Source organism: Hemicordylus capensis, chromosome 12 (assembly GCF_027244095.1).
Source record: "Hemicordylus capensis ecotype Gifberg chromosome 12, rHemCap1.1.pri, whole genome shotgun sequence".
Lineage (NCBI taxonomy): Eukaryota > Metazoa > Chordata > Lepidosauria > Squamata > Cordylidae > Hemicordylus > Hemicordylus capensis.
The window spans coordinates 13,186,770-13,200,049 of record NC_069668.1 but is presented as its reverse complement, the minus strand read 5'-3'; the positions used below and the strand labels follow the sequence as shown (position 1 = coordinate 13,200,049).

Below are 13,280 nucleotides of genomic sequence, written 5' to 3'. Positions count from 1 at the left end.
TTCTGGATTGATCTATTCTAGGATCCATTGGTTTGTTTTCTGGACTGTCCATGGTCTCTTCCAAAGTCTTCTCCAGCACTACAGTTCATCCCATGCGTGGCAACTCTTGTGAGAGTTCACGAGAGCAGCTGTGGAATTGTGACTGGGCCTTGGGCAGAATGACAGCAAGGCAGCTGTCTACCAAGCCAAGGCCCTTCTGACTCGCTTGCACAGAGGGGCTGGCAGATCAGGGTCGCCGTTGTGGCTGTGGACAATGGGAGTTGTAGTCCAGCATCTAGGGACCCTAGGTTGTGAACCCCTGATCGAAAACGTGAAGGGTTACTTTTACTAGTTGTGTTTTGGGTTTTTTTAGAAATAATTGCATGTTGTATCCCACTCTTCCTCCCAGGAGCTTGGCGTTGGGTCTATGGTTTTGTTTATCCTCGCAACAACCCTGCGAGGTAGGTTAGGCTGAGAGAGAAGTGACCGGCAACTCCGAGTCACCCCGCGAGTTGCATGATTGAACAGGTTCAGTCCGGTCTTGGTCCAGTACACCAACCACCGCACACCACAATCCGGGTTGTGAAAACCACGTGGAAAATCCCACTCCCCGACACCTTCCATCTGTGCTGCTACTTCTGAAAGCCATCTGGCTCCACATTGTCTGATCCTTCCTTGATGTTGCGCCTTCAGGTAAAGTTCTTGTTAGATCAAAGCTGGGCAATTATTGGCTATCCTTATCTGGTGATTGTCTTCCCTCCAGTGGAGTTTCCCCCCCAGTGGCAGATAGGACACTCTCTCCTCCTCACTTCTTCCCTTGTGTGGTCACCTCCCAACAGAAGAACCTCTGCCCTTGAGGGGCCAGGTCATTGCAGCGGGGGATGATGGGAGATGTCGTTCAGGAGAGCCAGCAGGGTGCCTCCCCTGCCCTAAGCCGCCTCCAAACTTAGCAGGCCCCATGGCATTACCAAGAAAGCATAGTATTCTCCCAGAAAAGAGGGTGAAAAGAGAAACGATGGCATTTTGTGCTCACTTGGCAAAGACTCAACGAGAAACGAATCATTTCACAAACCGTTATCTTGCAGCGTGCCTTTTTGCATTAGAAACACCTTTCAACTAGTTTGCTGGCTGCATTTCTGTACTGCCAGGCACCATGGCAGTGTGCGGAAATGAAACCGTGGTTAAAAACCAAGGGTTAAAACAGTTAAACATTAAAAGCAGCAATAAAAACAGCTTGCAACTGGCCAAAGACTTGCTTCAGTGAATGCAAACCTTCACTTCTGCGTGCATCATTATGCAAAACTTAAGATTTAGTCTTTTTAAAAATAAAAAAAAATTCAGAGGTCCCTCATAACGTGAGGCCCTAAGCCAGGGACAGGCAACCCTGGCTCTCCAGCTGTGGTGGGGGGTGATGGGAGTTGTAGTTCCACCCCAGCCGGAGGCTTCCTCCCCCTGCCCCGAGCTGCAGCTGACTGAGCTGGCGCCCAAATCCAGTCCTGGTCCCAGCTGCTCTCTCGCCTTCCTGCAGTCCTGGGAAGCTCACTTTCCCACCAGGGGAGACTCTGGCTTGGAAACACAAAAGCGGGGAGATGGGGCTGTGGCCGCTGCCTGCTGGGAGTTCTCGCTCAGTGGCTGTCGGGACATGTCCTTGTCCTTTCCCCCGTGGCTGCTCGGACTGCTGCCTCCCGAAGAGGATTCTCTCCGGGGCTCTCCCCGGGGCTGTGAAGGCCCTGGGCTTTGGCCCCAAAGTCCATGGGTAGGAGTGCCTCTGTCCTCCCCGGCTGCACCTCCTTTCCCCCCAACCGGAGAACGCCGTAATCAGTGTGCATGCGGGCGTGTGGGGCGGGGAGGTCAGGGAGCTGAAGGAGAGGACACCCCCCCCCGCCATGAAACACACACACACACACACACACACACACACACACACACACACCCCAAGGCCCGGCCGGGGCGAGAGGGGCCCTGTGCGCCAGGCGAGAGACAGCGCGGCTCTGTGCAATGCTCCAGGCACGAGGGAAGGCTGGAGACAAAGGCGGCAGTGTTGCGGGGGGCGGGAGAGAGAGAGCAGGCATTTTCTGGCCGGGACGCCAGCGGCCCACACACTCCCTGGCTGCCTTTTGGCCGCCGCTGCAGCTGGGGAGACGGGAAAGCAGCTGGCGCAGGTTTCAGCCGCCCCTGCTGCTGCGTTTCCAGGAGCCCCCCCCCCCGGTGCCACGCGGGGCCCACCAGGCTCCTGCTCGCCTTGCAGGCCCAGCCCGAAGCAAGAGGACAGTGTTGTCAGGAGGTTGCTGCGGTGTGGCCTCCAGCCGATGGCCGGCTGATAGCTCCGGGGGTCAGTTGATGCTCCTTAAGGTGGGCGAGTGGTTGAGAGGGCACCCTGGAGGCGGGGGAAGCGGTCAGGCAACTAGGCCCAACCGGAGGCTCTCCAGCAAGGGCTGGACTACAACTCCCATCACCCCCTGCTGTGGTGAGTTCTCCTTTCTGGACTCCACTCGCTGCAGAGCACCTTTGGGTGGTGGACCCCTCCACACGTGCAGGCATCAAGTCTGCAAGCCGAAGAGGCCTCCCCTCTGTGTGTGGCGAGCTCTCCCCTCTTCTGGCTTGGAGCGCCAACCTGCTCTCTCCTGAGAACTCCCCCTGCCCCCCACCTGCCTCTCTCCCTCCTTAAAGACCTTCAGCCGATTTAATTCCTGGCACTCTTGCACATTTCAAGCGGAAAAGCAGATGCGGATTCTTTGGAAAGAACTGATAGTCAGGAGGAAGCGCCTCGTGGTGGTGTTGCTCGTAACGTGATTAAAATAATCAAAGGCCCCATTGTTTGATGCCGGCCAGCTAAACTGTGATGCTGGAAAATGGTGTGTGTGTGTATACACGTGCACTTCTTGATCTCCCAAGACAATTGTTTTGGAGATGACATTGGGAAATCTAGGTACTCCTGGGGCCCCTAGCCACCAACTAGGGCATTATTGTCCAACGTTATGTACTGTACTTCACACGAGCATGAATTGTGGAGGGTGGGGGGAGAGTGGCCATCACCAGGTCTCCCCAGCTCTTTCTGGCCTTCTCTTGGAGGGTCCCCTGCAACATCCAGCCTGGCTCTGCCGTGCTTCTAGAACGAAAAACTTGGACTAAAAAGCTCACTCTCGGGTCTCCAGTAGGAGCTCAACCAAGGGGAAAGTGGACACCCTTCTGGCTTCCAGAAGGGGATGGGCCGGTTGTATTTGTCTCTTGTAGGAAAGCATCCAAAGGAAGGTGCAGATGAAAGGGAAGCACATTATAGGCTGGTCCTCACAACCAGCAATAGGGTGGAACAGCAGGGTTTAGCTGCCGAGGAGGCTGGAGGCCTCTCACCCAGCAGGAGCCTCGTACACCATCACATTCCTGCCTCCTCCATTTGCTTTTTACCTGCACACGAGGAGGAATCGGGGCCTGCGTCGCTCCGGAACTAGCAAAGGACACTTGTCCTACCCAATCAATGATCGTGTGAGCTAGCCTCACCGCTTAGAGAGGAGGGAGAGCCCTGGGGCAGAACCCAAGAGAACTGGCTTCCTGGCAGTGCCCCCACTCTTGCCTTGTGGCCCTCAGAGGCATCGGTTGTCCGTCCTTGTCTGAGTCGCCCTTTTCTTCTCTTCTAGGCTCCATCCCGTCATCCAAGCGTACCGGGATCCCAGCTCCTCGGGAACTGCCGACCGCCGTGGCCCGAGAGAAAGCCGTGCTGCGGCCCAGGAAGACGCAGCCCAGCCCGACTTCCTCGGGGACCCCGACGCCCACCAAGCACTTGCGGCCTTCCGCCAAAGCCAAGCATGAGGCCGAAGGTGGCGACAAGGCGGTGCTGGAGTCCCAGGTCAGAGAGCTCCTGGCCGAAGCGAAGACGAAAGATTCCGAGATCACCAAGCTCCGGAGCGAGCTGAAGAAACGCCAGGACAAGGAACCGCTCAGCCTGGATGTCGCCGGCCTGTTGGACCAAAATGCCGATGCCCTGCCGATGCCCGCCGGCCAGGTGGAGCCGTTCCTCCGAGCGCTCCAGGAGAAAAACCGGACTTTCCAAAGAGAGCTCCTCAGCCTGGGGGAGGAGAATCGGCTGCTGCGAGAGAAACTGAGTCACGCAGAGCAGTCGTCGCTGTCGGATACGGTCAGCAGCAGCGGCGGGAACAGCAGCCTGCCAACCCCCACCATGCCGGAGTCGAGCTTTGGAAGTCCGACTGGACATCCCGCACACAGCCACGCGGGGGACGCCCGCCAGCGCCTCAACGGGCTGCCCTTGCGGAACTCCGGCTCGTCCAGCAGCGACGTCACCAAGGCGTCCCTGTCGCCCGACGCCTCCGACTTTGAACACATCCTGGACGTGCCGTCGAGGCCTGGCTCCGCTGGCAGCAGCCACCCCTTCAAGAGCTCCAGGTGCTCCACCTCGGGGAGCTCGCCCAACAACGTCAGCGACCTCTCCGTGGCGTCCCTCACGGAGAAGATCCAGAGGATGGAGGAGAACCACCACAGCACGGCGGAAGAGCTGCAGGCCACGCTGCAGGAGCTCTCCGACCAGCAGCAGGTGGTGCAGGAGCTGACCGCCGAGAACGAGAAGCTGGCGGAAGAGAAGGCCATGCTGGAGACGTCCTTCTGCCAGCACCAGGAGCGGGCGGAGAAGCTGGGCCAGGAGAACGAGAAGCTGGTGGCGCTCCTGCAAGAGCGGCCCAAGAGTGACAGGCGGGATGCCAAGGTCCACGAGCTGGAGCAGAAGTGCGCCGAGCTGCAGGAGAAGGCCCAGTTCGAGCGGGAGAAGATGCTGAACATCCAGCAGCAGCTGACCAGCAGCCTGCGGAGCCTGGAACGCGAGCACCAGGACACGCAGGCAGCCGCCAAGGCCCTGCGCGAAGAGACGGAGCGGCTGGGCGCCCTCCTGCAGGCGGAGCGGCAGAGCAACGCCACCCTGGCCAGGACTCTGGAGGACTGCAAGGTCTCTGTGGAGGGCCTGAAGATCGAGAGCGGCTCGCTCCGGTCACAGCTGGACAGCGCCAAGCAGGAAGCGGCGGCCATTGACGCGGCCGGGGGCGACGCGGACCGCTCTGGCGTCCAGGACCTGCTGAAGGTGGCCCGGGCGGAGAAAGATCAGCTGGAACTCACTTGCACGGAACTCAGGCAGGAGCTCTTGAAGGCCCACAGCGAGGTGAAGACAGCCCAGGGCCAGCTGGCCAAGGTAAGGGAGCCGGGGCACTTCTGGGCAGCCTGTTTCCGGGATCCATCAGTGATGCAAGCCGCTTTAGACCGAGTCTGACCCTTGGTCCATCCAGCTCAGGGTTGTCGGCACTGACTGGCAGCAGCACTGCAGAGTTTAAGGCTGCTGCTGCTGCTGCTGCTGCTGCTGCTGCTGAGAAGGCGAGGGCACTCTTAGGTGGCTTGAGCAGAAGCAAAGCGTCCCGACCATGAGATGGCTCCGCTCCATCCTCTTCTGTGCTGGGTCCGGTTCTGGGCAGTGCTTTTAAAACCAAGATGGGGATCAAGTGAGATGCGTCTGGAGGTAGGCCGCAAGGAGGGCGAGGGGTCTGGAAAGCCACTCCTGTGAGCAGCGGTTGAAGGAGCTCGGTGTGTTTAGCCGGGAGGAGAGGAGACAGAAGAGCCAGCTCCACGGAGGAGGAGGAGGAGGAGGCTCTGTTGCTCCTAAGGGCAGGACTAGAAGCAGCGGGTTGAAGTTCCAAGGAAGACCATTCAGACTGGGCATTGGGAGGGATTTCCAACTAGCCGTTGGGCAGTGGAACAGCCTGCCTCATGCAGTGGCAGGCTCTCCTTGGCTGGAGGTTTCCGGGCAGAAGCTGAATGGCCGTCTGACAAGGATACGGTCGCAGCTCCCTGCCCCTGAGCCAGGGGGTCAGACTAGAAGACCCCCGAGGTCCCGTCCTGCTCTACAATCCTACAGCCCCATGAAAGGCCGCCAGGCAGTGACCTGCCCCCTTTCCCCACCCCGCCCCCGCTCAACTGCCCCGGAGAGGTCTGTGTTTGGACAGTTTTGTGGGCTGGCCGTTTGTTTGCATTCCGACTCCCAGCCGTTTCCTCCTTCCTGGTCCAGCCCTTGAGTGCTTCCTCCTCCAGTCCCAGGCAGATGGACATCATTAGCGGCTCGGTCCCCCCACCCAACCCGCAAGCCAGGTGTTTGCAGCGGGGAGGGGTGTTCTCTTCCCCCCCCCCCAAGGCCAGGAGAAGTAATGCTAGCCTGTGATTAACCCTGCCACCCAGCTGGGGGAGCCATCCGTGGGGAGGGCCGCTGAGCCTGCCAGAAACGGGCCGCCTGATTTACAGGGGCTGGGAACTCTCAAAGTGTCTTTTGGCCGAAGCTGTTGAGGGGAAGAGTGGCCAGGTGATCCAGAGAGCTGTGCGGACGGCGGAGAAGCAGAGGAAGTGTTTTGGCTTTGCCTGGGTCTTCTTGCCAGAAGGCTTAAGAAATAAAAGCAAACCCACAGCTATCCTGCGCTTGAATATTTCCTTCCTCTGCCTTCTAGCCTTGGATCATCTTGGTTGCCCTATTCTGGGAAAGGTGTCGAAGAGGGCCACCCAGATGATCAGGGGCCTGGAGCACCTTCCTTAGGAGGCAAGGCTACAGCCTCTGGGGCTCTTTGCCTTGGAAAAGAGGCGACTAAGGGGAGACATGGTCGAGGTGTATCAAATTATGCATGGAGACGAGAGGGTGGACAGAGAGAAATTCCTCTCCCTCTCTCCCAACACTAGAACCAGGGGTCACCCCATGAAACTGAAGGGCAGGAGATTTGGGACCGACAAGTGGAAGTCCTTTTTCACCTAGCGTATAATTAATCTGTGGAATTCCTTGCCATGGGATGTGCTGATGGCCACCAGCTGGGATGGCTTGAAAAGAGGCTTAGACAGATTCATGGAGGACAGGGCTATCAACAGCTACAAGTCTGGTGGCTGTAGAACTCACCACCACCACCAAGGCAAGATGCCTCTAAACCCGAGTTGTAAGGGAGCAACCGCAGCAGGAGAGAGGGCATGCCCTCACCTCTTGCCTGTGGACTTCTCTGGGGCACCTGGTGGGCCACTGTGTGGAACAGGTGCTGGACGAGGTGGGCCTTCTTGGGCCTGATCCAGCAGGGCTGCTCTTACCTTCTTCTGTTTTCATCTAGATAGAGCATCTGCAGGAGGTCCACGGGTTCCCTCCTTGGCAGCATCTCCAGTTAGGGCTGGGGGAGACTCCTGCCTGAAAGCTTGGAGAAGCCACTGCCAGTCTGGGTAGATGACATTGAGCTAGATGGACCAAGGGTCTGCCTCGGTCTATGGCAGCTTCACCAGGAGCGTCCGTGGCTCCTCAGTAGAGCCCCTGCTTTGCAGGCAGAAGGCCCCAGGGTCATTCCCTGGCAGCATCTCTAGACTCCTGCCTGCCACCTGGGAGGGCCGCTGCCAGTCAGTGCAGACCATAGACAGCTAGATGGACCAAGGGTCTGACTCCGGAGATGGCAGCTTCCTGTGACCCTACTCTCCCTCTGCTAAATACAAGTGATCGGTCCCTTGCAGAGGTACTTCTTGGCCCAGTTAGCAGGGATGGTTCCCAAAGTAAGTGAGCAGAGGGGTGATTCTCTTGCTCTCTATGAAGCAAGGGGAGAGCAAAGGGTCCTATCCAGTCCTGGCACTAATTCCCTCCAGTGGAGAGGGGAGCGTCTTCTCCTTCCTTGTCACTTGTTCGGGGTACGGTGCTTTGAGATCCTTTTTCTTGAGCAGGCACTTTGTCAATAGTAGTAGTAGCAGCAATTACTGGTTTTGCCATCCCAGGCAGGCAGCAGTCACGGGAGCAGAATCAACTCCCCGGCCCTCACAGCTGGTCGGTGACGTCTGTTTGGGTGCCTCAGCAGCTTATACAAGCTTGCACTATGCCAGGGCTGCCCAACGTCAGGCCTCCTGATGGTGCTGGACTACAAAACCCATCATCCCTGGCTTGCCCACTGTGGCTAGGGGTGAGGGGGATTGTAGTCGCAAAACAGCTGGTGGGGAGAACCTGTCCTCACTGGTGACTTGGGTGGTGGTTGCCCAGAGTAGGCTTGGTGTGTGCTCCATGCTTTTAAAATAAGGATATTTCAAACTTCACACCCTGTGCCCGAGGAAAGCTGCATCCTGTATGCAGACTGGACTCATGCCCGCAATTTCTCCGGTTTTGCCTAATTTCATTTGATCAGGGCTGTCGCACTGAGGCAGGAGCGGGCTTCTGTCACTAGTGAGTTGCAATAAGGAAGCAGATTTGGGCTAGAGATCAGGAGGAATTTCCTTACTGTAAAAAGCTGTGGGACTACCTGCCTCATGAAGTGGCTGGCTCTCCTTTGCTGGGGGTGGCCGTCTGTCGGTGGTGCCATAGCAGAGGGATGGATTAGAAGACCTCCAGGATCCCTTCCAACTCTGAATGTTTGATGATTCTAATATTTTAGGGTAGGCAACCAGGAACAGTACAGGTCGCTGAATCCTGGCCCACGTTGTCGCTCCGTTAAGCGGCCACGTTTTCCAGCCCAGCTGCCCAAAGGACTGGGCTCTTGCTTTTCTGGCAGAGGAAAGCGGGGCACCTCTGGAATGCGGATCCTAAGGTAGGGACCCTTTTGCCCCTCCAGGTGGAGAAGGAGCGCGGGGAGCTGCAGGAGACCTGTGCACGGCAGGCAGAGCAACTGAGCCGGGCCAGCCTCAAGCTGCAGGAGAAGACCGCAGAGAACGAAGCCGAGATCAAGAACCTGAAGGAGACCATCTTTGAGCTGGAGGACCAGGTGGAGCAGCACCGAGCGCTCAAGCTGCACGACAACCAGATCATCAGCGACTTGGAAAGTGGGTGGAGCGGGAGGGCGCCCGGACCCTTGCTCTCCTCCCGGCGTTCGCCTTTTCTCTCCCTCGCCCGTCCACCGTGAAGCAGAGCTGGGCTGCTCTGCCCCTCCTGCAGATGTTGGACTACATCTCCCATCATCCCTGGCTCTTGGTCACAGTGGCTGGGGGTGATGGGAGCTGTAGTCTGAGAGCAGCCGGAGGGCCGACACTGTGCAGCCCTCAGTCAGGTAAAGGATGTTCCAAAACCGATTCGACGAATCGGAGGACCAAAACAATCTGGTTTGAGTTGGGAGGAAATGCCTGAGAATTCCTTCCACCCTTTCAAAGCAAGAGGAAAAAGAAAAGAATTTGTTTTATTTTACTTTTAATTTCCCCCCACACACACACACCTTGCTCTCCAAGGAGCCCAGAGTGGTGTATATATGTATTCTCACAGCCACCCTGCGAGGTAGGTTAGGCTGAGAGAGAAGTGACTGGGCCAGTGCGTTTCATGGCTGAACAAGGGTTTGGTCTCCCTGGCCCTGGTGTGTGGTCATTCCAGGTACACTCCCCTCCCCACCCCAACAGGTGGACAGTATCCTCATCCCCAGCACCGGAGCCAGCTCTCTGATAGGCCAGGACAATTTCTGTGTGCAGCCGCATGCGGAGACACCTCTGGATCGGGGCCAGCATGTGTCTTCTGCAGGAATGTGTGAGCGCCACCTGCTGGCAGAAGGAGAGAGCTAGCTGGGCTTTAAATGTGCAGTGGCGGGACGTTCTGTGTACCATTTTTCAATCCAGGAAGAGTCCGTAAAGGGGTTGGCATAGCAGAAGGAATGGGAAGCTACTCCTCGGCGCAACTAGCAGAACTCGGAACACTTAAAAATATGTATTTTAAAAACGTAAAGATGTTTATTTATTTATTTTAATTTAATTTTCACATTTATATCCCGCTCTTCCTCTAAGGAGCCCAGAGCGCAGGGTACATAGTTATGTTTCTTCTCACAACCACCCTGTGAGGTAGGTTAGGTAAAGAATTTATACTTTTCAACAAGAACAAGAACCTCTCAGGACTCGCTTCCCAGTCTGAAACAAGCCATAAGGTTTTGTTTCCCTCCAGCCCCTGGAGGGATGCTGTGCTGGGGCTGGATAGGGCCAGTTGCTCTCCCCCTGCTAAAGAGGAGAGAGCCGCCCTTTTGAGAAGGTGCCCATTCTTGGCCCAGTGGCCGGGGGCTGCTTAACGAGGCCGGCCTTTGATTAAGGGAGGGGGGGCACGTTTATGGAGCATGCCTGTCCCCGCTGCTTTTCAGTCAGCAAAGGCCCCACAGAAGTTTCCGTGGGGAAAGCAAGGAGACGATGGTTCTCTGCCCCCAAGGGGCTCCCAGTCTGAAAAGGGAGAGCTGGTGGCAACAACCCCTGGGCGGGGCACTCTCTCCCCGTGCCCAGTAGAAGAGCTTGGCCACTTTAAAAGCTGCCTCTTGGCCCAGCTAGAACTGATATTTCTTTTTCGGCTGTCAGCTCCTGGAAAGCATGGGCCTAGGTTTGTCTGCTGCTCTGGGCACTCTGTGAAGCCTCCTGGAGAGCAGGGCTGGGCCACCTGGGCCCTCCAAGGACTCTCATCCTTCCCAGCCACAGTGGCCAATAGTCAGGGACGATGGGAGTTGTAGTCCAGAGTCCCAGACCCCCCCCCCGATGGCCCTGCCCCCGTAACGTTGCCCTGATGTTGAGGCTGCCGGTGCTAGCTCAAAAGGGCTCCCGCCTCTCCCTTCTTCCCAGGGAATCTGCTGAAACTCGAAGACCAGAAGCTGGACTTGGAGAGGCAACTGAAGACCCTGAATAAGCAGATCAAGGTGAGGGGGCGGCCGCAAAGGTAGGGCTCTCACCTGGAGCTTGCCTAGGAGACCGTCCCCGGGGGGTGGGGGGGGTGGATGGGGGAGCCCCTGCTTGGCGGGCAGAAGGTCCCAGTGCAGCCCCTGGCATCTCCTCCAGCTAGGCTTGGGAAAGACCTTGGAGAAGTTGCTGCCAGTCCGTGTAGACAATACTCCGCAAGAGCAGGGATTCTCAACATTGGGTCCCCAGATGTTATTGGACTTCAGCTCCCAGAATTCCCAACCGAAGGCCACTGGGGCTAGGGATTATGGGAGCTGAAGTCTGATAACATCTGGGGACCCAACGCGGAGAATCCCTGCGCTAGATGGCCCAAGGGTCTGACTCAGTAGGTAGCAGCTGGCAAGGGTCTGGGGGCACCACTCAGTGGCAGAGCCTCGGCTTGGCATGCAGAAGGTTCCGGGTTCAGTTCCTAGCACAGGTTGGGCTGGGGAGAACTCCTGCCCAAACCCTTGGAGAGCTGCTGCCAGTCAGTGCAGACAGTCCTGGGCTAGACGGACCCAGGGTCTGACTCGGTCGAAGGCAGGTCCCGATGTCCCTCTCTGCCTGCCTCTGACCCAGCTGCCCTGAAGGGTAGCTGCCTGGGGTCTTCTGGGGCTGCTCCGTGCGCGCTGTGGAGGGCGACCCCCTTGGGGCCGTGCCCCCTTTGCCAGCTGCAGTCCCTTCCCCTGGCGAGGCGCAACCCTCACCCCTCCCCCCCCCGCCACAGGAGGACACGGAAGAGTGGCGCCGCTTCCAGGCCGACCTGCAGACGGCCGTGGTGGTGGCCAACGACATCAAGTGCGAGGCCCAGCAGGAGCTGCGCACGGCCCGGCGGCGCCTGCAGGAGGAGGAGGAGAAGAGCGCTCGGCTGCAGAAGGAGCTGGAGGAGGCCCAGGGCGTCAGCAGGTGGGTGCGGTCCGCCCCCGGCCAGGCCTGGCCCACTCCCTGCTTGGGGACTACGACTCCCATCATCCCTAGCCAGAGTGGCCAGGAGCCAGGGGTGATGGGAGTTGTAGGCCACCATCTGCAGGAGGGCCGAAGTGGAGCAGCCCTGCCCTCGTCCCACGTCTCTCTCTGGCCGCAAGCGTGCATGGAAGTTGCTCTGAGGCGGCACAGTGTCCCCCCCCCTTCCTCCCCCCCCCGGCAGGTTCTGTTGCCTTCTGTTCCAACGCATCTCCCAGCACTGTGTCTACTGCATGCCGCTCAGGGCCCTTGCGGAACAACCCCCCTCTCGCCCACGAGCCCTCCTGGCTCCACAGCACCCCTTGACTCAGCGCCCTCAGGCACTGCTCCTCAGCCCCAGATCTCTCGGCTTTGGAGGGTCGTGGCCATGAGAACACGATAAGGCCCGAGGCACCAGCATCCTGCTTCCCACCGCGGCCCCCTGGATGCCTCTGGGAAGCCCACAGGCAGGGGATGAAGGCCAGCCCCATCGCCTGCCCTGGCCTCCCAACGGCAGAGCAGGCAGCCCACAGCCATCAGGACTAGTAGCCACTGGTAGCCTTATCCTCCCAGAATTGGTCTCAGCCCCGTTGAAAGCCACCCCCTGGCAGAGAGTCCCGTAGACGTATTCTGCACTGGGTTCTGAGCCCCCCCCCCCCCCCGCCTGCCCAGAAAGCCACCTCTCTTCCCTCCACCATATCCAGGAGTTTTGCCTCCCCCCGAATAGTCGGAGAGGAATCATTTGCTCTGCCACAGATGCATTTTCTCTCAGTGCAGAGACGCGGCAGCAGGGCAGCCTGCCCTCAGAAGAGGCTGCTCCTGCTGCGTCTCTGCGTGAGTCCCTCCTCTGAGCTGTCTTCTTTTCCGGGGTGAGGCGCGTCTCTGTGGCCCATGCAGAAACAAAGCGGGAGGGTGACGAGGGGCTTCCTTTTGAGGGTGGGAGGTTGCTTCTGCTTGGGGATGTGGGGCAGGCTTGGAGCAAAGCAGGGGAGGGCCCAGGGGGCTAGACTTCCTTGCCTTGTAGCACCTATGCGGAGTGTGATGGATCCATGCCTTGATCCAGGCCAGTGTTGGTGAATGCCGGGCAAATCACAGGGAATCCATCCCCAGATAGGCTGATCCGTTGGTTGCTGTGTGCAGCAGAGAGGCACCCTGCCTGTAAAGGCCTGTCTCTGCTAAGCCTCTTCTGCATCCCGTTTCTCATTCCTCCGGGTCCCAGGCGGGAAAGATTAGTCACCTTGCTGAGCGGCGTTCCCTGTAACAGGGATTTCCCAGGTGTGATTGACCACAGAACCCATCATCCCAGCTGCTATGGCCTTTGGCCACACTGAACCTGGGAATAAAACCAAAGTCTGGGGTGATGGAGGTTTCTGTGGCTCTCTAAAGCTTTGTGTTCTGGCAACAACAGCCGTTGTGGTGCTGAAAGGTGCACATTGGTCTGATTCAGTTAAGAACACAGTGGATGCTGGGAGCTGTAGTCCACCAGCAGCCGGGGAGCCTCTGGGCTGATCGGCTGATGCCGTATTTGTATTCCGCGTTCCTCCGAGAAGCTCTTGGTGGCCCGTGCGTTGCAGGCAGAAATCCCAGGCTCAGCGCCTGGCGGCTCCAGCACAAAGGTGGGAAAGAAGTACAGGTTGGACACCCTTCCGTGCAGACCGGCACCCGATTAGAGCCCCATACCCGAGAGCTGCGGGCAGGCGGCTGTCCCCATG

The 13,280-nt window shown here is 58.4% G+C and overlaps 1 protein-coding gene across 10 annotated transcripts in view; it reads left to right on the top strand.

Annotated features, from left to right (window-relative positions):
- Window positions 1-13,280, top strand: part of LOC128336120 (cytospin-B-like) — a 77,338-nt gene that overhangs the window by 30,535 nt on the left and 33,523 nt on the right. For all 10 annotated transcript variants that reach the window (XR_008311837.1, XR_008311836.1, XM_053275299.1 and 7 more), the window contains 4 exons: window positions 3,615-5,170; window positions 8,574-8,781; window positions 10,534-10,607; window positions 11,354-11,532. Coding sequence is in view for 8 of the 10 variants with exons in the window: in XM_053275299.1 (XP_053131274.1) it covers window positions 3,615-5,170; window positions 8,574-8,781; window positions 10,534-10,607; window positions 11,354-11,532 (2,017 nt within the window). In the remaining 2 variants the exon portion in view is untranslated. The remainder of the gene's footprint in view (window positions 1-3,614; window positions 5,171-8,573; window positions 8,782-10,533; window positions 10,608-11,353; window positions 11,533-13,280) is intronic.